The sequence below is a fragment of the Electrona antarctica genome, assembly GCF_951216825.1.
Source record: "Electrona antarctica genome assembly, chromosome: 12".
Taxonomy (NCBI): Eukaryota; Metazoa; Chordata; class Actinopteri; order Myctophiformes; family Myctophidae; genus Electrona; species Electrona antarctica.
In genome coordinates this window covers 5,166,282-5,190,410 of record NC_136793.1, presented here as the reverse complement: position 1 = coordinate 5,190,410, position 24,129 = coordinate 5,166,282, and the positions used below count along the sequence as shown (strand labels likewise).

Genomic DNA, 24,129 nt, shown 5'->3' with positions numbered 1-24,129 from the left:
ATAGGTAATAAACCCTTGTCTGTATTCCATTGTCACTGTGCCTACATGCCGTCAATGTGCGCGCGTGAACTTTTATTAGCCTACATTATAACGTGACATGTATTATACAGCTGGAAATTATAGCCACTCTACAAGCTCACAACTGGTTGTGGACGCGACACTTCTATACTGTAGGTCTGACTCTGCTATTATTTTCTGTGCAGGACTTGCCAAGTCGCCAGAGCAATGGTAAAGTGTCTATCATTTTTGAGTGGTGTAAACCACTCCTACAACTGGCTTTTGTGTGCAGAAAAAAATGAGCATGGTTGCTATGTTCAAAATAATTTCTGACGTAATTAAATCACACCCGGGTGAACTGGATGACCGTAGCAACCATGGTCATTTTTTCTGCACAAAAAAAGCCAGTTGTGAAATCACATCCGGGTGTGATTTTATTACGTCAGATCAGAGCTGATCAGGCTATATAAAACCTTACACCACTCAGTTCACACGGGTGTGATTTTTTAATTATATGGAGAAAAAAGTCGAGAGTCGGGATTTGGAGATTTACGCACATAGTGTGACATGCTGACAGACAATGAAAGAAACATGTTCCACTTCCACTCACAATTTAGGTGGCTTTTAAAATGCGGTAGGCCTACTTATTTCTTAAGTCTGTATAGGGAGTGGTTGCACCACTCAAAAATATGAGCGCTTGCTGCAACAGGGCCTGGATTCGGGGGCCCGGGCCTGATGCGGGCCCCCTGAGGGGGGCGCGGGCTCGATGCGGGCCCCCTGAGGGGGGCCCAGGCCTTTCCAATTGAAATAATCTGAAGCTGGAGATGATTGCTTTTAAATCCTCATGGATCCCTCCATTATTTGGCATTTCCCTGGGACATTAAGCAGAGGAAATCATTACCCGAAAACGCAGCAGTGCCGCTTCGCACCGTGTCCCTCTGAGATAAAGACACCCGGCGACAACTTGTGTTCTGTTGAAAGAGAGCCCAATGGGAGCCAATCCCAATTATTGCCCCGACATCTGGGGCCATTCAACAAAACAAGAAGTAAGAAAATTATGCAGCAAACTGCATTTTGCTGATGATAGTTCTGAGGCCGGTGGCCATGCGGGAAAGCTGCTTAGCTCTCAGTTCTTGTTCCTATAGAGATCAGGGTTATTAGAGCCAGAACAAGCCTGTGGATGGATGCTTGTTACTGGGTAGATGTAGGAACCACTCAGATGTTGGACCCCATGTAAAAGTATACCACATTAGGAACATGCTTTTTTTTAAAGTCCTGCTTTCAAAATCTTTCTTAATTATTTCCATTGCCGTAGATGTAGGTCAATTGAAGCCTATTTTTTGATACACCGCTTACCGCCATTGTCGTTGATTAATGGCAATTGCGCTTTTATAGTGCATTCGATCGATCGAGCCATAATGCTACTTACGTTAGCCGGTTAGCTAGCTATGTTGGATCGTCCATCTTAGATCGTCGTCGCCATAATAATCCATTCTATCCGTTTCTTTCAATCACCTGTATCTCCTATTCCTTGTCCCAGATGGCTTTTTTGGTCAAAACAACGTTTCTTTGACGGCACAGAGCCGACGATGTGGAGCTCTCCAGTGGCCCGGTTTGGATTCATATTGTAAACGAGGCCTGTCCAGGCTCCGTTCAGCTTCCTAGGCTATGTTCACTTCCGGTAGACTGGAAATGTGGCTTTTCAATAAATGCTAGCGGGCTAAGTGTTAAGTAAAAGTACCAAAAGTATATGGAAATATACTTAACCACTTAAAACCCCCAGAATTCGTATTCTGAGGGAGTGCTTTGGGAGGACAAAAGCAGATCTACAAGCTTGTAGAACTATTCTGAATTGTCCTGAATTGATCTTGCAGGTTTATGCAAATGTTAGACGGATGCCAGGTTAATTTGTTGATCTGGCCGTATGGTTTTCATGTATTTTTATGATGTATTATCATGTTTTTGTTCTTGCTTACTGTAAATCGCTCTGGATTAAGAGCGTCTACTAAATGCCTAAATTGTAAATTTTAAATTGTATATTATTCTTTGGCTATTTGAAAATAGCAGATCCACAGCAAGCTCACAGCGCACATTTGGAATTGGAATCATCATTTGTGACTAAATTTGACTGAGGGACTGCCATTGGATTTTTTTGAATTTTCGTTTTTTTATGTCATATGAAAGCAGGTAATCATAGCTTCAAATTGACATATTGGTTGTTCAGTTTGGCCCACCAGTTTTGGAGATATGGCTTATAGAGTAATGTCTTGCAGAAAACAGCGAGTTGAGAAAACATGCTTGAAAGGTTCACTTCTGTGGTCTCTAACATTACACCTAGCTACATGTTTAAGCATTTATTTCATATTTACATGTCGATTTCAGCTCTGACACTTATTTCAGACATGCTCTAGTATGTGAAGAGTCTGCCTGTGCTATTAACTCATTTTGAAAAAAAAGTTTTTCTCCTCTGGTGAAAAGCTGGAATGTGCGCGATGGCAGTCTCTCAGTCAAATCTGGTCACATTTTTAAACACAAATCTGTTCAAATTGGAGTCTGTGGCATAAGACTTAAGGCTCATACATAGTCTGTATTTTCGGTGGTGGGGTGACCACTGAACTACAACATGACGTCACGAGCCGCGGTGAAGAGCAAACCACCGCCACCGCTCCAGCCCTTCTCTCTGTTTTTACTCACCACCGCTCAACGTTATTTCAGCTCCGGTGGTCACCTCACCACCGAAAGTCCAGACTATGAATAGGCCTTTAAAGTCATGAACATTGAATGTTTGAGAATCACTGCCTTATTTAGCCATCTGTCAACAATGTGATTTTTCTTTTATCCTGCAGAGAAAGCGTATACTGACTTCAAAGGTGCACTAGCTTTTACCATGGGAAAACAACCTGAAAATATGTGATATAATGAAGCTATAATGTGTGCCGTGTTTTAAACAACATTCTGTAAATATCCAACAGACATCATCTGCGTCACTCTGTGGAGCAACTTACAGCGATAAGGAAAGATGCAAAGGCAATGCTGCACCACCAAGGGGACTTGGAGTGGAGGCCTGCAGCCAAATCAGTGTGTCAAACCACTCCAAACTGTCCTCCCCGCCTCTCGACGAGCAGCGTAAGTACTCCCTGCCGGGCCGGGCCTCTGGTGGTGGAACCAGCTGTGCTCTAGCCACTTAAACCCTCCATACTCGGTTGAAACGGACCTCAATTGCACTGTACTTGGTGAACTCTTTTCCCCCTCTCTCTCTCTACGCCAAATCTCTTTGCGTTCTCATTTAAGGCAGCACAATTTTTATTTTTATTTTGTTCTGGTTGAAACTGTGTGCGAAAAAAGGTAAAGCTCTATATTCTATATGTTTGTTCAGTATTAATATAGGTTATACTCCCAGACTCTCTCCAGCTCTTTAATAAACAGAAAATGCATATTCAGGCAGGTTACCGATTTCATCCAATCAGGAGGGGAGTGACCATTTATTTATCAGCTTAAAACATGTCAGTGTTCCAGTTTCAAATGTGTCTCATGCACATTCCTTTGTGTAGTCACTTCCAGTTCCACATGTTTAACCATGTATCTCATCCCGTATGAGTTCTCTCTCCTCTGTATTGGGTAAATTTGGTATACTGACCTGAAAAGCATTTTATGTTTCCTGAAGAACTGGAGAGACGGAGACCCCCGCTACTGAACAAACACTCTATAGCAATGATTACTATCAGAATATAGAACTATTTAACATTTATTTTAACCTTTATGGCCATAACAAAACACACAATTGGATGTGGAAAATTACTAAATATCGGGATCTTTATCTGGTACTATATTAGGTATAATAAATTAATTCATATCTTGGCTCTGTTTTGTCTCTGTCGGGTGGAAACAGTTTGTAAAATGGACAAAAGTAGAACATGGTGACGTTGGTATGATCAAGTATAGGACATTAATTTAGGAAAAAACACAAAATGTTAGAATTAATGGAGAATTGGAGATAAGAGCTAGAGATTTCTGCCCGACAGCAACGGCTTGTAATAAAAAAAAAAGGGGGGGTGGGGATCTTAAAACAAAGTCAGCCTAGTACAGTAGTTGAGCTGTGAAATGCCAAATTTGCCCTCAATCCTACATTATCTTCATAGGAAACCTACTGCAGGGGGAAGTGAAATGGCTTGAGACAAGCTTTCAAATGTAATCAGTCTCAGCATACAGTGAGTTCTTGGGTCTCTTTATTATTGTCTCCACCAGGCACTCCGTCCACGTGTCTGTCCGTCCGTCCGTCCGTGTACAGCTAACCTCTGGCACCGTTGGCTTTGGCGTTCTGATCTTGCCTTATTATAATATAATAAGGCACGATCAGAACGCCATGTCAAATTAATGTCAGAATGTAAGAGAGTTGGTTAGCTTCATTCCATAGACCAGTGGTTCCCAAACTTGTTCATGGACTCACTATTTTACCAGCAATGTCATCAGTTCTTATTATATGTTTCTGTTTTCATAACTTCATAACGATCAAGTAAGTACAGTGAGTACAGTAAGTACAGTAAGTACACGCTTGGCAGAAATGTCTCCCTCAGGAAATTGCTGCTGTGAGCAGAATGATAACAATGTGCAAAGGATGCATTTAAAACTTATTTTATTTTTCATTTTAATCAAGAACTAATGGGGCAGAAATCTTATCGAGAACACCAGGCTGACTTAGCCTTCAGGTCACAGACATGATTATTTTTTCCTTTTTTTTGTCTTGTTTTCATTTAAAAGGAAAAGGCATTCATTGCTAATTAAAACTGTTACTTCATTAATTTGAGTTTTGAGAAAGTAATGTTTTAATTTGTTATTTTAGTCGCTACTATCATACACAATATACACCATTTCCATAAGGTTACATAACACATTTTGGGCGGGAACCCCTTGGTGTTAGCATTATGTTATGCTTTAGCTATTGAAAAATAGCAGATCTACAAGCTCATAGCGCGGCACCGAGTGCCGCGCTATGAACTTGTAGATCTGCTATTTTTTGAAAAATCAAAGAACGACTGATATAGAAACATAGCTTTTTCAGAAAACTGTCAGGATGTAGAAGACATTTTTAGAATCTGATCTCAGGTCAAAATGGGATAATATGCAACTGATAGCAGAGTAATTGTGTTCAGACTCAAAGCTCTAATAAGTCGAGGTTGTCTTTCAGATCGAGTGCTCTGTGTTGTCCGTCAATGTCAAACAGGACAAATCAGCCTCAGTTCATTTAATAGAGTCTGAAACTAACACTGCTGTGCATATTGCTGTTGTCGGGCGGAAACCATGTATGTTATGTTTAATTTAATTCCCTATTTTATACTCACAAGCCAAACAGCAGATGTAGGCCTACTGTATATAGGCTTTAAGTGACTGATTTTTATGCTATTTTATTTTAACTTAAATTTTGATCCCTCGATTTTGTAACCCATTTTTGTCACCCCTGTGTCAATTATCTAATGTGATCCTGGGCTCTACACACCCTCTGCCAACCTAGTCCCCATATATGGGGGACATGGGGAGAGCAACGGACTTGAACTCATGCTTCCTTCATGCCTGAGTGTCCAAGTTGCTCCTTTACATCTGACAGGGGGGAGTTTCCCTGGTTGGACGTAGCGCGTGGAAGGAACACGTTATTCCAACCAGTTCCTTTCCCCTCCATCAGGCGCCCGGCTGGCCAGGGGGAGGCAGTTTGTTTAGAGACCAGGATTACTGCATGTTTTTGTGAGGGTACCTACCCTAGGGGACACGGGGAGAACATGCTATTTTAACTAAGTTAGCTGGGGTCCCCCTGGTCCTGGATCCCCCTCAAGGACATCTGGGGGTCCCCCTGGTCCTGGATCCCCCTCAAGGACATCTGGGGGGGTCTCCCAGATCTAACTGGTCCTTCTTTCACTTTGCTAAGACTTTACTAAAGCTACTGAAATAAAAATACAGAACATGCATGGTCGTCATTACCACAGCTACTTAACTACTTTCAACCTATAGCGTCAATTACTTTAATTAGAAATAGCTGATCTACAAGCTCACATAATGTCATGATGTGGATCGTGTAGAACTGCTATTTTTTGCAGATCGTGTAGAACTGCTATTTTTTGCAGATTGTGTAGAACTGCTATTTTTTGCAGATCGTGTAGAACTGCTATTTTTTGCAGATCGTGTAGAACTGCTATTTTTTGCAGATCGTGTAGAACTGCTATTTTTTGCAGATCGTGTAGAACTGCTATTTTTTGCAGATCGTGTAGAACTGCTATTTTTTGCAGATCGTGTAGAACTGCTATTTTTTGCAGATCGTGTAGAACTGCTATTTTTTGAAGATCGTGTAGAACTGCTATTTTTTGCAGATCGTGTAGAACTGCTATTTTTTTGCTGTGCGTTGCAAATCAGGCTTAACCACATGAACCCGGCAATCTCAATTCGGAGAATCTCATTGATTGATTGATTGATTTAAATATTTATTAACAGTTTGCAGAATTACAGTACATTTCAAGCACAAACTCAATACAAAGACTGTTAACTGTGAGTGGACGACCCAATTAAGCATTACACTTGTTTACAATAGGGTCCACCATGTTCAATTCATCAAAACATTTAGAGACGTACAAATAGACACTTCTATATAGACAAAGAACAGAACAGGAATTCATCATAATGGAGGTAAAAAGGGAAAAGAAACATATACAGTGAGGGGAAAAGGGGGGGCGGTGGGGGGGGGATAAATAATAATAGGCAGCAAGACATATAGCGAGTTGCAAGCTCACAGTGCAGCTAGTAGATTTGCCCTTGTAGATTTGGTGTAGAGCAGGGGTTCTCAACGTTTTTGGCCGGGGACCCTCGGAAATGCTTTGGCAGTGTCTCGGGACCCCCGCCCCGCCCCCTCCCGACCCCCAATATAAATTGACTGCTACAATAACCTTAATAATAGAGGCAATAACCATAAATAAATACTGAAACCAGATATAACCATTAGGGAAGGTGTATGCATGTACTATGTGTACTATATGTAAACTCTTCATTTACACTTTACAGCCATTCAGCTGCAAAAAAAAAAAAAAAAAGGAAAATAATTTGGGGACCCCCCCAAAATATTTTGGCGACCCCCCCCCCCCGAGGGGTCGCGACCCACGGGTTGAGAACCCCTGGTGTAGAGGGAAAGATTCTGAGACAAGGTCAACAAGGTAGCATACAGCAGGGGTTCTCAACGTTTTTGGCCGGGCACCCCCGGAAATGCTTTGGCAATGTCTCGGGACCCCCGCCCCGCCCCCTCCCGACCCCCAATATAAATTGACTGCTACAATAACCTTAAACCATTTTGGGCGGGAACCCCTTTTGGTGTTTTAAGCATTGTTATAATTTAGCTATTGAGAAATAGCAGATCTACAAGCTCGTAGCGCGCCACCGAGTGGCGCGCTACGCGCTTGTAGATCTGCTATTTTTGAAAAATCGTGAAAATAAAATTTTAAAATCCTTTTTTTTTTTTTTTTTTTTTTGAAAATAATTTGGGGACCCCCTAAAATAATTTGGCGACCCCCCGAGGGGTCGCGACCCACGGGTTGAGAACCCCTGGCATACAGTACCTACAGTAGGGTTCTGGTAAGAGTTATTTTTGCTAGATTAACAAATAACAATAACTACAGTAAAACACATTTTATTGAACATATCGTATTCCTTATACAGGATAACCTTTTATAGCTGGCATTCCTTCAAACACCCTTAGAAATGTAGCTCTTTCCCTTATTTCACAGTTTCATGTTCATCGGGGTGCGAAGAAACTTCCCCCAGCAGTCATTAACCCGTTTAGGTCTGACCTCGAAATTTAAAAAAAATCTTCTAAATCCTCCAGTTTTCTGAAATAAATATTTTCACGATTTTTCTAAAATAGCAGACCTACAAGCTCGTAGGTCTACCACGCAAATATGTTGTTCCAGGGACCCCCCTCAGAAGCAAAGATTTGAGTTAAAAACGTTCACTCTGAAAGAATATAAATTCAAGGATTTGCCCACATTTTCACTATTTTTAAAAATAGCAGACTTACAAGCTCGTAGCGCGCCACTCGGTGGCGCGCTATGAGCTTGTAGATCTGCTATTTTTCAATAGCTAAATTATAACAATGTCTAAAACACCAAAAGGGGTTCCCGCCCAAACTGGGTTAAATTGTGCTAATTGCATTAACAGATGCTTTCTTTTTTTTTAATCGCACACCATAAGGTTTTTAATTGAAATTCAATCAATTCAGGCCTGATATTCAGCATGTTGTGTTCTTTCTGAAAATACCTTAAAATAAATAAATCAACGCTGCCTTACACACTTGGCAGACGCTTCAGAATGGGTACGGCATCAAGTAAACGATCTAGTATGGAGTGAAGGAATAAATTACAGAAAATAGTTTTGCAAAGAATTCACGGATGCTTGTATTCATTTATTTATGTATAGGCTACTGACTTTAATGGCGATCGTAGCTGATTTTTAAATACTTTCACCCTGCCATCCCTGTGTTGGGCTAAATGTTTCATAGTATTTTCACTGCACGACACCATCAGAGCCGGATTTACCTTGCTGAGGGCCCCTGGGCTGGAGCAAATTTGAGGGCGCCCCTTGGGGCGCACGGCACAGCCGCGCGTCCCGCGATTTTGTTTTCATTTTGGGGTACCCAAGCCCCTAAAAAGAGAGGCAGGCACACATTTCACTTGAATTGGATTTCAATACTAGTCGGGGGCCCCCGGGCTGCAGCCCACCCTAGCCCAACGGTAAGTCCGCCTCTGGACACCATTATACAAAAAAGTATAAAATGGGGCTTAACTACTTCATCCCTGGTCACCCTGTACCCCAGAGGTCTTTCTGTTATAGCCTACACCAAAACTTGTCAAAAATGAGCGAGATTGTGTGTGGAGTTTGCATGTTCTCCCCGTGTCCCCTAGGGTAGGTAACCTCACAAAATACATTCAGTAATCCTGGTCTCTTAACTGCCTCCCCCTGGCCAGCAAGGGCGCCTGATGGAGGGGAAAGGAACTGGTTGGAATAACGTGTTCCTTCCACGCGCTACGTCAAACCAGGGAAACTCCCCCCCCCCCCCCCCCCCCCCCCTGTCAGGTGAAAAGAAGCGGCTTGGACTCCTCATGCATTGAAGGAAACATATGAGGTTAGTCCATTGCTCTCCCCAGGTTTGGCAGAGGGAGTGTAGAGCCCAGGATTACATTAGATAATTGACACTGGGTGAAAAAATGGGTTTCAAATTCGTGGGATGATTTATTTTTATTTTTTCTGAAAGAAATAGGCGAGATTGTAGATCTGCTATTTTTGATGAATGTTTGCCTATTTTTATACTGGATGTCAGGGTTCATGTGAAAATCTGAAGATTACTGCTCTCTCGAGACACACATTATATTACAAAAGTTTTGATTGAACAGCATGTACAGTTGGAGGCCATCGATATTGTCCTTTTCTTTTTGCTGAGGTTTGCGTGATCTGCGCAAAAGGACAGTTAACCCATTTTGGGCGGGAACCCCTTTTGGTGTTTTAAACATTATGTTATAATTTAGCTATTGAAAAATAGCAGATCTACAAGCTCATAGCGCGCCACCGAGTGGCGCGCTACGAGCTTGTAGGTCTGCTATTTTTGAAAAATCGTGAAAATATTTATTTCAGAAAACTGGAGGATTTAGAAGGATTTTTAAAAGTGGTCAGGCCTAAATGGGTCAAATGATAAGGGACAATGTCGGTGGCACCCAACTGTAGGAAACATGAGATAAATCAACTCATTCATACTAGTTGAGGATGAACTGTGATTCATATTTCTTTCATCCAAAGACAAAGGGGTATACAATTCCGAAAAGGAAATACACATTTGGGGAAATTAACAACCTATAGTTTCCCCAAATGTATGTAAATAGGATTATGAATTATTCCAGAGGCTAAATGCCATATTGTTGCTGTCGGGTGGAAACCATGTACGGTATTTCCTAAAACGTTCCCTTTCGATTATTATTTTTAAAATATTCTAAAATAGTGAAAATAACATCTGGGGGCGCCCGCTGGCCTAGTGCAGTGGTTCCCAAAGTGGGGTCCGGGGACCCTCAGGGGTCCCTGAGGGAGTTCCAGGGGGGACCCCAACTAAATGATAGTTTGGAACCAAATGGACCCTTATGGGTCTGTAACTCAGAGAGTGTACAAATGGAACCAAATGGACCCTTATGGGTCTGTAACTCAGAGAGTGTACAAATGGAACCAAATGGACCCTAATGGGTCCATTTGGTTCCATTTGTACACTCTCAGAGTTAAATTAAAGGTGGTTTTACAATATAAATCGCGGTACCAGAGATAGAAATGCCATTAAATCGGGGGGTCCGTAGCATAATGCGTGTGAAACTGGGGGGTCCTTGAAATTAATGTTTCGGAATCACTGCTAGAGCCGTAAAAATCCTCCCTTGTCGGGGTCACTGGAATATGTTTTCAAACGGGGGGTCCGTGGCCTAATAAATGTTGATTTGGGGGTCCTTGACACGAAAACGTTTGGGAACCACTGGTCTAGTGGTCCAGGCGCATATACAGTAGGCTCTTTCGAGGCCCGTTCATGACCTTTGACCTTTGGTGCACGTCTCCCCCCGTCTCTCTCCCCCTCTTTCCTGTCATTCTTAGCTTATTCAATAAAGGCGGAAAAGGCCAAAAATAAATCTTAAAAAAACAAAAGGAAATAAGATCTATCTACTTTTAGATCGGCTATTTTCACTATTTTTGTTCAAAACTCTTGTGCGATGAAGTAGGGTTTTAATTTACCAAAAAAAAACATAAAAGTGTGAAACTTGGAGATATGAGGTTTGGGCCTGACAACAGATATGAGGTTTGGGCCTGACAACAGAGATATGAGGTTTGGGCCTGACAACAGCCATATTCTTAACCCATTTTGGGGCGGGAACCTCTTTTGGTGTTAGCATTATGTTATGCTTTAGCTATTGAAAAATAGCAGATCTACAAGCTCATAGCGCGCCACCAAGTGGCGCGCTACGAGCTTGTAGGTCTGCTATTTTTTGAAAAATCGAAGAACGACTGACATAGAAACATAGCTTTTTCAGAAAACTGTCAGGATGTAGAAGACATTTTTAGAATCTGATCTCAGGTCAAAATGGGTTAAGGTAGTCATGCGTGTATCATTGTGGACAAAAGAGACACACACAGAGAGAGAGAGAGAGAGAACCAAAACCAGACAGATTGTGTATCTTTAGGCAGTCTCTATCTCCAAGCATCTCAAGATGACATTGAGGAATTCCCTTTGTTCAAGAGGAAATGTTTTATGCTGCAACCACGCTCCTGCTCCTGCACAGATGGTGTGGGGATGTCTGTCTGCACCGGGAAATGATGGTGGAAAAGGCTTTTTAAGCTTTTGTTTAAATTTCCCTCAGGGTTTGGCTCCATCGTGCCGACTGTGTTATAGATAGTTGGACAACCTCAGGGAGGACAGAGTGGATTATTAAGCTTTTAATATCTTCTAATCAATACGTAAAGAGAGATCATAATCTGACAGATAACTACAATAAATAAACACCACAGTCTTATAGAATGAGCCAAACATTCAGTAACTATCTCCACTATGTCTGTGGACTTGTAGAAATGTGTAGCTTTTTTTTCCAAAAAAAAGAAAATGCGGTGTGCAAATATTAAATAGTGAGCACACATTCAAAGGTATAGTCTATTATACCTCTCACCTCCATCGAGGTATATATTAAAGGAGCATTCAGTGATTTGGGTGATTTGGAAAACCACCCAGTCCGCCCCGGTAACAAAATGTGCACATGCACGCTCTACAGTGGGAAGTGCAACAGGCCAACAGCATGTGCACCAAGGCCCGCCCACACTCGATCATGATTGGAGGAAGGCTCCTCTCATCCTGATTGGATGAAGGCTTTGCCACCCGCCACCAAAACTGAAACTAGGTTTTTTTTTACCCCAGGGGCTCACTGGGGACAGGGAGGAACTCCATAATTGGTCAGCACACTCTATAGTAGGGAGGATTATCCCAAAAAAAAGAAAAAATAAGTGATATTTGAATGAAGTGAAATCACTGAATATACCTTTAAGCAATAAAGAAAAAGGACCACGACAGATATAAGTGGCTCTGGGTTTGAAGAGAGGTTTACTGTCTTTCTTTTTAATGCAATTTACGACTCTAATGATGCACTTATGTTGCCCGCTCTTCCCTTTTTCTTACACCTTACCTACTTAAGGAGGAAATCTTGATTGGTAAGTCGATGCTATCCGCAGACTTAGGGATGTACTGTAGGTCGCTGCTCTGCTGCAGGCTAATTATTAACTTCTTGCAGGGGGAGGAAAGCACAATCATCTGACCTATTCTGAGGGCTTTCTTAGTTAGACTAATGAGATCTTCTTTGTCTGCAGTTCCTTTTCATTTGTACATAATACCCATTTTGTGATGTTTGTTCAATGTTCTTTTAGAGAGGCTTTTAATAGGGCTATGTTTGATTATTTTAATTCTATTCCTTATTCTCTCTCACTCTGGTTAAAACCCGTTAGACTTTAAACACATAGTTTCTTTTAGACTTTCCGTTTCTTCCTTTCATGATTGTTTTAGTTTAGAATACATTTTTCTAAAATTCTTCTTCAGTTTCTTCTTTCTTTTTTGTTTTGTTTCCTTTAAAACTTTCCTTTGAAGGTTCTTCGCATGCTACAAAATTTGCATGTCTTTTATCTTTCAAACTTTCTGTCCCAAAGAAAAAGAAAATAAATATATGTTTCTCTGTGTTTTCTTTTCTTTTTTTTACTTTTTTTTTTTAAGGGAAATGATGTGCCTTATTAATTTGTAGTAAAGCAGTGGGTCAAGCAGGTAGCATTCATGTTATAACACCTGGTATGGAATTTAAAGCTGCAGCTTCCCTGTCTTTCGGCAGATCTTGTCATCAAAACCTGGGAAACCTGCGCCTTTCCGCGCAGAAGGGACAACCCGCCGTCGCACTCTGAGCGAAGGACCGCACGATTATGATTCTGGGAATGACACGTCGTCGCCGCCGTCCAGTAAAACTGGCCTTTCTCGAATGAGCGTCGCCGAAGACAAGAGAAGCGATTCTCGAGGTCTGGCCTCGCCAGAGAAGCCAAAGTTTACGGACGGGGACAATGTCTCCGATTCGGGAAACTCTGTGACCAGTTACGTGTCTCTGTGCAAAACGCACACGGAGGGTGGCTTGTCTGACACAATTCTCCATGGAAATACAAGCACAAGGTGAGCTTTGTGTTTTTCTATTTACCCATTAAGACCTGAGGCCGATTCTACAAAATAATGCCTTGAGTGGTTCTCAAACGTCCCCCAAAGGACCCCCAAAATGATATGTATTTGGCCGCGCGCGGACCCCCACCTGAAGATGGTTTTGCCGCGGACCCCCAGACGAGAAGATTTGTGTAAAAAAACACTTTGAAGGCTTTTCTGTACAAGCTTGCAGCGCGGTACAATCTGCTATTTTTGAGAATCACGCCGTAAAAACAAATCCACTGTTCTAAATCCTGAGAGTTGTCTGAAAAAAAACGTACGGTATGACACGCAGATGCTTTCCCGGTTTTAATTAATGGGATAATTAACAGTCCAACCATGGATGGATGAACGCTCATCAGGGAAATTGTTCCAAGCAACTTATCTCTTTAAATCATTTTATCTCACCCGTTGAAATTTAAAGCCATTAAAAAAAAGAAGAAAAAAAAAATCCCCCGGATGCCATTTTTGCCTTTATCACTAGAAGCAATAAAATGTCCTTGTCTTCTTATCTTTTGCAGTAAGCCGATAACCTTGGCGTGTCGGGAAGGGCTTCTGCGATCTCGGAGGGCTGCAATCTCCTCCCGGAAACGCCCGAGAGCTCAGTCATCCAGAGCTCAGTCATCCAGAGCTCAGTCATCCAGAGCTCAGTCCTCCAGAGCTCAGTCATCCAGCAGCAGGAGCAGGAGTAGGTCCGAGTCGGGAAGCTCCCGGTACTCCGGACACCGCTGCTCTCGAAGTCCGTCACCGTCATCCAGCAGGTCGGTTCTGTTGTGGTTCTGTGTCTGTCTGTGCTGATCCAGGGGCTGCTTGATTCCAGAGGGTAATTGTCATTCCCCCCCCCCCCCCCCCCTCCTCCACCATCAGGTTGTACTCACGCTCGCAAAGTTATTCGGCTGATGTGAGACGACGACGACGACGGGGCAGCGCGGCCAGTTCCAGCTCCAGGGGAAGCTACTCCCGATACAGTCCCGACAGGTGAAACTCATGAGGTTGTCTGTCTGTCGGCGGCTGTGGCTCAGGGGTAGAGTGACCACTAGGGGGCGGCGGTGTGCTCAGGGGTAGAGTGGCTGGATGGTAACCGCAAGGTTGCCAGTTCGAACCCTGTGGGCTCCCCCAGAGTTAGTGTCGAAGTGTCCTTGAGCAAGACTCTGAACCCCCAATTGCTCCTGATGTGCTGGTTGGTGCCTTGCATGGTTTCCGCTGCCATCGATGTATGAATGAATGTGTGTGTGAATGGGTGAATGTAATGCACAATCTATGGGCCGGGGGAGCACTGAGGATATTGCAAGTGGGCCCCCACATTATTAGTAAAACACTAATTCTCCTTTTCCACAAGTGTGGAACCAGATCCGTTATTGTTTTCCTGCTTAACCCATTCTGGGCGAGAACCCCTTTTGGTGTTAGCATTATGTTATGCTTTAGCTATTGAAAAATAGCAGATCTACAAGCTCATAGAATCTGATCTCAGGTCAAAATGGGCTAATTTAAAATCATTCCCGAGTCTAATCACCTTTTATTTTGTCCGTTTCCCTCCCCCCACGCCGGCCAGCGTTCACATTAGTAAAGTTGTTTCGTACCCAAGTATTATTGAACTGTAATGGTACTGAACTGTAGGTGCCTCATGGGAGCGTTGTAATGGTACTGAACTGTAGGTGCCTCATGGGAGCGTTGTAATGGTACTGAACTGTAGGTGCCTCATGGGAGCGTTGTAATGGTACTGAACTGTAGGTGCCTCATGGGAGCGTTGTAATGGTACTGAACTGTAGGTGCCTCATGGGAGCGTTGTAATGGTACTGAACTGTAGGTGCCTCATGGGAGCGTTGTAATGGTACTGAACTGTAGGTGCCTCATGGGAGCGTTGTAATGGTACTGAACTGTAGGTGCCTCATGGGAGCGTTGTTATGGTACTGAACTGTAGGTGCCTCATGGGAGCGTTGTTATGGTACTGAACTGTAGGTGCCTCATGGGAGCGTTGTAATGGTACTGAACTGTAGGTGCCTCATGGGAGCGTTGTAATGGTACTGAACTGTAGGTGCCTCATGGGAGCGTTGTAATGGTACTGAACTGTAGGTGCCTCATGGGAGCGTTGTAATGGTACTGAACTGTAGGTGCCTCATGGGAGCGTTGTAATGGTACTGAACTGTAGGTGCCTCATGGGAGCGTTGTAATGGTACTGAACTGTAGGTGCCTCATGGGAGCGTTGTTATGGTACTGAACTGTAGGTGCCTCATGGGAGCGTTGTAATGGTACTGAACTGTAGGTGCCTCATGGGAGCGTTGTAATGGTACTGAACTGTAGGTGCCTCATGGGAGCGTTGTAATGGTACTGAACTGTAGGTGCCTCATGGGAGCGTTGTAATGGTACTGAACTGTAGGTGCCTCATGGGAGCGTTGTAATGGTACTGAACTGTAGGTGCCTCATGGGAGCGTTGTAATGGTACTGAACTGTAGGTGCCTCATGGGAGCGTTGTAATGGTACTGAACTGTAGGTGCCTCATGGGAGCGTTGTTATGGTACTGAACTGTAGGTGCCTCATGGGAGCGTTGTAATGGTACTGAACTGTAGGTGCCTCATGGGAGCGTTGTTATGGTACTGAACTGTAGGTGCCTCATGGGAGCGTTGTAATGGTACTGAACTGTAGGTGCCTCATGGGAGCGTTGTAATGGTACTGAACTGTAGGTGCCTCATGGGAGCGTTGTTATGGTACTGAACTGTAGGTGCCTCATGGGAGCGTTGTAATGGTACTGAACTGTAGGTGCCTCATGGGAGCGTTGTTATGGTACTGAACTGTAGGTGCCTCATGGGAGCGTTGTAATGGTACTGAACTGTAGGTGCCTCATGGGAGCGTTGTAATGGTACTGAACTGTAGGTGCCTCATGGGAGCGTTGTAATGGTACTGAACTGTAGGTGCCTCATGGGAGCGTTGTAATGGTACTGAACTGTAGGTGCCTCATGGGAGCGTTGTAATGGTACTGAACTGTAGGTGCCTCATGGGAGCGTTGTAATGGTACTGAACTGTAGGTGCCTCATGGGAGCGTTGTAATGGTACTGAACTGTAGGTGCCTCATGGGAGCGTTGTTATGGTACTGAACTGTAGGTGCCTCATGGGAGCGTTGTAATGGTACTGAACTGTAGGTGCCTCATGGGAGCGTTGTAATGGTACTGAACTGTAGGTGCCTCATGGGAGCGTTGTAATGGTACTGAACTGTAGGTGCCTCATGGGAGCGTTGTAATGGTACTGAACTGTAGGTGCCTCATGGGAGCGTTGTAATGGTACTGAACTGTAGGTGCCTCATGGGAGCGTTGTAATGGTACTGAACTGTAGGTGCCTCATGGGAGCGTTGTAATGGTACTGAACTGTAGGTGCCTCATGGGAGCGTTGTAATGGTACTGAACTGTAGGTGCCTCATGGGAGCGTTGTAATGGTACTGAACTGTAGGTGCCTCATGGGAGCGTTGTAATGGTACTGAACTGTAGGTGCCTCATGGGAGCGTTGTTATGGTACTGAACTGTAGGTGCCTCATGGGAGCGTTGTAATGGTACTGAACTGTAGGTGCCTCATGGGAGCGTTGTAATGGTACTGAACTGTAGGTGCCTCATGGGAGCGTTGTAATGGTACTGAACTGTAGGTGCCTCATGGGAGCGTTGTAATGGTACTGAACTGTAGGTGCCTCATGGGAGCGTTGTAATGGTACTGAACTGTAGGTGCCTCATGGGAGCGTTGTAATGGTACTGAACTGTAGGTGCCTCATGGGAGCGTTGTTATGGTACTGAACTGTAGGTGCCTCATGGGAGCGTTGTAATGGTACTGAACTGTAGGTGCCTCATGGGAGCGTTGTAATGGTACTGAACTGTAGGTGCCTCATGGGAGCGTTGTAATGGTACTGAACTGTAGGTGCCTCATGGGAGCGTTGTAATGGTACTGAACTGTAGGTGCCTCATGGGAGCGTTGTAATGGTACTGAACTGTAGGTGCCTCATGGGAGCGTTGTAATGGTACTGAACTGTAGGTGCCTCATGGGAGCGTTGTAATGGTACTGAACTGTAGGTGCCTCATGGGAGCGTTGTAATGGTACTGAACTGTAGGTGCCTCATGGGAGCGTTGTAATGGTACTGAACTGTAGGTGCCTCATGGGAGCGTTGTAATGGTACTGAACTGTAGGTGCCTCATGGGAGCGTTGTTATGGTACTGAACTGTAGGTGCCTCATGGGAGCGTTGTAATGGTACTGAACTGTAGGTGCCTCATGGGAGCGTTGTAATGGTACTGAACTGTAGGTGCCTCATGGGAGCGTTGTTATGGTACTGAACTGTAGGTGCCTCATGGGAGCGTTGTAATGGTACTGAACTGTAGGTGCCTCATGGGAGCGTTGTTATGGTACTGAACTGTAGGTGCCTCATGGGAGCGTTGTAATGGTACTGAACTGTAGGTGCCTCATGGGAGCGTTGTAAACTATGGGGCTTTGGGAGATAGAAAATGGCATGTGACTGTAGAAGAGTCACTTGTCGGAGGTTATAGCGAATAATAAAGTTTGACTGTTTGTTGTGTGTTCCTGATGTTTTCTTGAGTTATATAATAATAACAACATAGAAACGATACACAACCAAAGCAGTGTGTGCTGACGGTCTTTGAAACACCGCTAAGCAACGGACGTAATGTCAACCATTTCGGCATGTGACGTTTTCTTTTTTGTCAAATTACATGAACAGAATGCAAACAGACAGGCTGATCAATCTAGTTAGAGAAAATTTGCGAAATGTGTGGCAAATAATGGCGTACAACATGGACATGTAAAAAATGCTTACCACTAGCTTTCTTCCCAAATGTGTTCATAAAGGTGGCTACTATAACATATACATTTGTTCCAACCCAACTCCCTTGGGAAACTTTGTGACAGCTGCTGAAAGTTGGGGTACCATAAACATTCAATATAAGGCAAAATTCCCAAAATTTCATTATGCTTTAAGTAGCATGTGACGTGTCAAACTAGGGGGTTTTCATGATGCTGAATCCATTGCAAGCATTAGTTTTGCACGACAGTTTTGACCTCATCAAATTTGTGATGACGGCTATGGACATTTTTAGGCGAAGGAGTGTTTTTGTGCAAAACTAATGCTTGCAATGGATTCAGAATCATGAAAACCCCCTAGTTTGACACGTCTCACATGCAACTTAAAGTATAATGAAATTTTGAAAATGTTGCTTTATATAATTGGTTGTTCAATGGTACCCCAACTTTCAGCAGCTGTCACAAAGTTTCCCAAGGGAGTTGGGTTGGAACACATTTATATGTGATTGTAGACACCTTTATGAACACATCTGTGAAGAAAGCTAGTGGTAAGCATTTCGCTAATTTTCCTTTATTAATCTGGGATCAAGTTGTTGGGACTTCATGTTGTGTTGCTTTTCGGCGCAGGGTTATTTGGTTACATGCAGTGAACACGTACTCTTCATCATCACCTCAGGAAATAAAGTAGTGTTGTAATTCAACCTCTATTGTTCTTTTATGTAACAACATTATTTTGTAGGTTACCACCTGTCAAGCTTAATGTAGCCTATTATGTCTGGCGGGGACAAAAACAGTGTCTGGCAACAGGTCATTATCACCGAGCATGTAAAATGTGTCTGGCAACAGGTCATTATCACCAAGCATGTAAAATGCAAGTGCGAGTATAATCTAGATAGATAGTATATTAAAGTGTCTCTCTGCAACACACATCATAAAACACAAAACCGGGTGCAGGAGGAATACAAAAGGTACAAAGAAAATTGATTGATTGATTGATTGAAAATTGTATTAACAGTTTGCAGAATTACAGTACATTTCAAGCACAAACTCAATACAAAGGCTGTTAACTGTGAGTGGACGACCCAATTAAGCATTACACTTGTTTACAACAGGGTCCACCATGTTCAATTCATCAAAACATTTAGAGACGTACAAATAGACACTTCTATATAGACAAAGAAAAATCACAATATTCGATACACACGCTACCCTCACTCCCCCTTACCACCAGTATAAATGAGTTGCAGACCACTCACACGGAGTTGTTAGACACTTACTAAAAGTCAAAAAACATATATTATAGTACTATCAAAACAAACTCCTAAACATTTGTATTCTTATGTACTATTATAAGACATGTGCCACAGCTTGCCACCAAGCGTTTGGCACAACGTATGTAAACGTATGTAAAAAAAAATGGCATGGTATTTATTTTTCTTTAAAACCTTGAGAAATGTGTTATTGTGATACTGAGAAATAGGAATTTAAAGTATACCCACTTTGGCTCTGTTTATGCTAGCCGGAATACAATGATATGATATAATACTTTATTGTCAGTTTGCACTGAAATGTGTCTTGCGGCCCAGCGGCCTTGTACTGTACGCAACACATATACACACGTTTGATCTAACACAAACACAGAAATCAAAATACAGTTACATACATAGAGACATAAGGGCACAGAACAATGTCCACAGCTCAGTCTAGTCCTGCATGCCAAAAACCTGATTAAGCCTCAAAGTCGACTGATGGATAAATTACTTTATTGCTGGAACATCTCCTACCTGAAGGCAGCAACCTATACTCTCCATACAAAACATGGCTAGTATTAGAGGTGATATTCCTTGCTAACCTTAGGATGCTGTTATCATACGTGGATGTATAGAGTCTCTGAAGTGGTTGTCCAACAATCTTTGAACAAATGTTTAGTTGTTGGCAGCATTTGTGACTTTGAGGCTACAGACAAACATCCATACCAGGTGGTACTACAGTACTGAAGAACACTCATAATAACAGTAGTATACAGTACTGTACATCCATACCAGGTGGTACTACAGTACTGAAGAACACTCATAATAACAGAAGTGAAAAACCAAAGAAGAATCCTTTGATTGATCACTAAAACAAAGAAGCTCTGACAATAGCGCACCCTGACCCTTCTGACCTTTAGACTGTCATGTCGGGTGGTCAGAAGAGTTGGCCGCAAACGCTTTTCGAGATTTTTCAAGTGGGCCCTGAAGTCAGAAGAGGTTGGGAACCACTGGCCTATATCTATCTATGCCAATGATGTATTACCGGTGAACAGTAATAGTTCAGTGTACCTGTTTTCAGCGGCAGAACGATCTTCATATTTTGAAATAATGTCCGTTAACTCTCAGGGTACGACACAAGCAGAGAAAGCCGCCCTCCAGAGACAGGGATACGAAGCATACACAGAAGGGTGGTGGCGGGAAGAGGCGGAGGCGCAAGTCTTACTCTCCCATGAGGAAACGGAGGAGAGACTCGCCGAGCCACCTTGAAGCAAGGCGAATCACAAGGTAGGCATTTGCTTTCAGGGACGATGTGCACACATACAGGTGGACGTCAAAGGGGGCTTCAAGCCTCTGCTCTTTTACCCGTCTGTAAAACAACTGCCCTTTCCAGACCACAAATGCAGCATTTACTGTGGTGGAAGAAATATAAATGCTACTCCTTTTCCTTTTTTTTCTCCGAAGTCTCCTGAACTTGAACGCAGCATTTTTGTGGGGTTTTTTTTGTCAAATGTGTTTCGAAATCCACGTTGTAGGCCTGCATCTCCAGTAGATAAAGAGTGCTGGGTTGTACCCCGAAAATAGCAGATGTACAAGCTCTCAACGCGTCGCTGCGCGACGCATTGTGCTATTTTCGCTATTTTTATCCAAAAGTGCCCTCTTACGGGATTTCAGCCCCTGCCTCGCTAACATTCTCTGCACGTCCCTGTTTACTTTTGTTTGTCAACTAAACAAGTTATTCTGATATAATCTTTCACTGGTATATTTTTCCACAATAACAGTTCCACACCGATGTGTTTTTTTGACAACTTCTCTACACTAAATTTAAATAATGTATTTGCGATTGTCAGCGCACAACACTTTCCCCCAAAATGTAGTATAAATATACAGTTTCTGATCATGTGTTCCAAATTTAAATAATGTTGCATTCCAAAATAGTCCCTCTGTTAGTATTATAGACAAACACTGTATTGACAATCGTGACGAGAAATGTGGGCAAAACATACTACTAAAATGAATGAATGTCTACACAGTATGACTGCAATTTTACTTTGTTTACCCTTTGCCAGTTGTCATGCTAAATGTGGTTGCACACTAGTGCGTTTTTTTTAATTTTTATCCCAAAGTAGTAGGCTATCACTAGCTGTCACCAACACCCCACTAGACAGCTGCAGAAAACTGATCAAATCGACCCCGGTCCGAAATGTTCGGCAACAGTGTGCAAACGTGATTGATTTTTTTTTACGCCCTCCGAAATTCGCTCCGATATTCGTAATAATAAAAAAAACGCACCAGTGTGCAAACGCCCTCTTGAGCCCCAATCCTCCGCCGGCGGGGGCAGAGGCTGTCCACCTCATGAACAGCTCTCAGCGGGTAAATGGGGCTGGTCAAGGTCTTAGGTTCCAACTCCGATATTTTTGATTTTCCCTCCTGGACCCCCTGGGGTTTAATAATTCTTTGAATTCCTTTTCAACTCTGCAGTGCCAGGAAGCGACCTATCCCTTACTTCCGGCCCAGTCCCTCCTCTAGCAGTCGGTCCTCTTGGAGCAGCCTCTTCTCGCGCAGTCGCAGTCCAGTTCGGAGTGCCAGCCGCAGCCGCAGCAGGAGCAGCCGCAGCAGGAGCAGCCGTAGCAGCAGGAGCAGCCGTAGCAACAGTTACTCGTCCTACAGAGGCTACAGCCGAAGTTCCTCTTGGAACTCTATCTTTGGGACTCGCAGCCGCAGCCACAGCTGCACGCCACAGAGCAAGCCCAGCAGGGTCCGCCACTGAGCAGTCGCAGCCACACGCCACAGAGCAAGCCCAGCAGGGTCCGCCACTGAGCAGCCGCACGCCACAGAGCAAGCCCAGCAGGGTCCGCCACTGAGCAGCCGCACGCCACAGAGCAAGCCCAGCAGGGTCCGCCACTGAGTGCGCCTACGCGCACACAGAAAAATAACAGTGTCACCTGGAACCGAAACTGCTACTTTGCCCGGAGAAGAACCATTTTTTGTTGCAGAAACAACCTTTCAGACCAAGATTCTGCTAGAATTTATTTTAACAGTTCCTTGAAGAACCCTTATAACCACTTAAACCCTGTATACTTACTTATATATCGACCGGTGTCCCCCAGGGGTCTATACTCGGTATTCTCCTTTTTCCCCACCCCTACACCAAATCTCTTCTCTTTTTCTCTCAAAAAATATCAGATCTACAAGCTCACAGTGTGTTACATTGTGACACTTAAACGATGAGTTTAAGTGGTTAAACTTTGATTTCTAAAAAGGTTCGGATAAAACCCATATGAGGAACATATTTATTTTTCTTGGAACCCATACAACCTTTAAAAAAAAAGGAAAAGAAAAAAAGAAGCATTATTGTCTGTGTGCACATGTATGCCATTGCGTTTTCTGTAGACCTGAGAGGACGTCTGCACTTACTACCATTCACCATCTCTGTTAGGAGACAATAAGACAGTGATGTCAGGAGCCCTATATTCTACTATATTATTAGGCTCTTTGCTTCCTTTTGAGGCTTGAGTGGAAAGTCCTCCAGCCGCTCTCCAATCATGTCATACACGGATCGAGGCACAGTTGTTCACGCCATCGAGCAGGAGTCACTAGAGACTGAATGTGTTTTGCTCTTTCTTCTACTTCATGCAGTCCTCGTCGTTCGACAGCGCTCATAACGGACCGGGGACTTTCGGACCTACTGTATTAAGCAGCCATACATATTAGTTTTCGATGAAAACCTTCAAACTGGACATTTTCTTATACAAAAGTGTTGGTTTTCTGGCTTTTAGCTGGTACAGCTATGCATGTTCCCGGAGCACATTCTTTGCAAGGGGACACAGCTGGAAGTTTTACTGTGTCACCACCATGCGAGCTCCGGTCCAGGACGGACCCCATGCTGAGATGTATTTCAGTCATTTTGCTTCATGTGTTTTCAAATAGCTTCCGAAGGGACCCTTTTATGAAATAAAGGAACGTTTGTGGTGTACTTCAGACGGTGGAGCACAAGGAACAAGGCTTCCTCTTGAGTTGTGGAAGCAGCCCAGGTGGCGATCACAACCGTCTGTCGGCTCAAATGCCAGATTTGGAAAGCAGTTAAAGGTATATAGTAAGAGAAATCTGTGAAAATCTGGGAACTAAATCGTTACCAAGAAATTTCTTCACCAATGTGTTTCTAAAGGTGTCTAATAACATGTACTAAAAGTTTGAAATTCAACTCCCGTGGGAAAGTTGAGTTATTAGCATAATATGTGACCATACCCATAACATCCTATATAAGGCAAAAAAGTCCAAATTTCTTTAAGTAGCATGAGACATATGAAACTAGGGTGTTTGCATGATTCTGAATCCATTCCAAGCATTAGTTTTGCACAAAAAACACTCCTTGGGAGGAAAACGGCCACACAAACGTGATGAGGTCAGCACATTTGGTCAAGTGGATATGGCCTAATTTAGCCCAAGGAGTGTTTTTTGTGCAAAACTAATGCTTGGAATGGATTCAGAATCATGAAATCACCCTAGTTTCATATGTCTCATGCTACTTAAAGAATGATGAAACTTTGACTTTTTTGCCTTATATAGGATGTTATGGGTATGGTCACATATTATGCTAATAACTCAACTTTCCCACGGGAGTTGAATTTCAAACTTTTAGTACATGTTATTAGACACCTTTAGAAACACATTGGTGAAGACATTTCTTGGTAACGATTTAGTTCCCACATTGGTCAAATACCTGATAAAATGCCCTTACTAATAGTCTATGTGATACTTTTTTTGGATTAAAACAAAACAAAAACAACATTCTGAAAAAGGCTAAAGCTGATATTCATTGCTATAGA

General features: G+C 43.2%; 1 protein-coding gene across 1 annotated transcript in view; it reads left to right on the top strand.

Annotated features, from left to right (window-relative positions):
* The window catches only part of srrm4 (serine/arginine repetitive matrix 4), a gene marked incomplete at its 5' end in the record, with an annotated part of 49,222 nt that extends 25,870 nt beyond the window's left edge, over positions 1-23,352 (top strand). The window contains 6 exons of the mRNA XM_079516011.1: positions 2,970-3,123; positions 12,909-13,237; positions 13,783-14,022; positions 14,129-14,239; positions 20,429-20,587; positions 21,782-23,352. Coding sequence (XP_079372137.1) covers positions 2,970-3,123; positions 12,909-13,237; positions 13,783-14,022; positions 14,129-14,239; positions 20,429-20,587; positions 21,782-22,070 — 1,282 coding nt within the window. The 3' untranslated portion in view covers positions 22,071-23,352. The remainder of the gene's footprint in view (positions 1-2,969; positions 3,124-12,908; positions 13,238-13,782; positions 14,023-14,128; positions 14,240-20,428; positions 20,588-21,781) is intronic.
* Between the last annotated feature and the right edge of the window lie 777 nt (positions 23,353-24,129).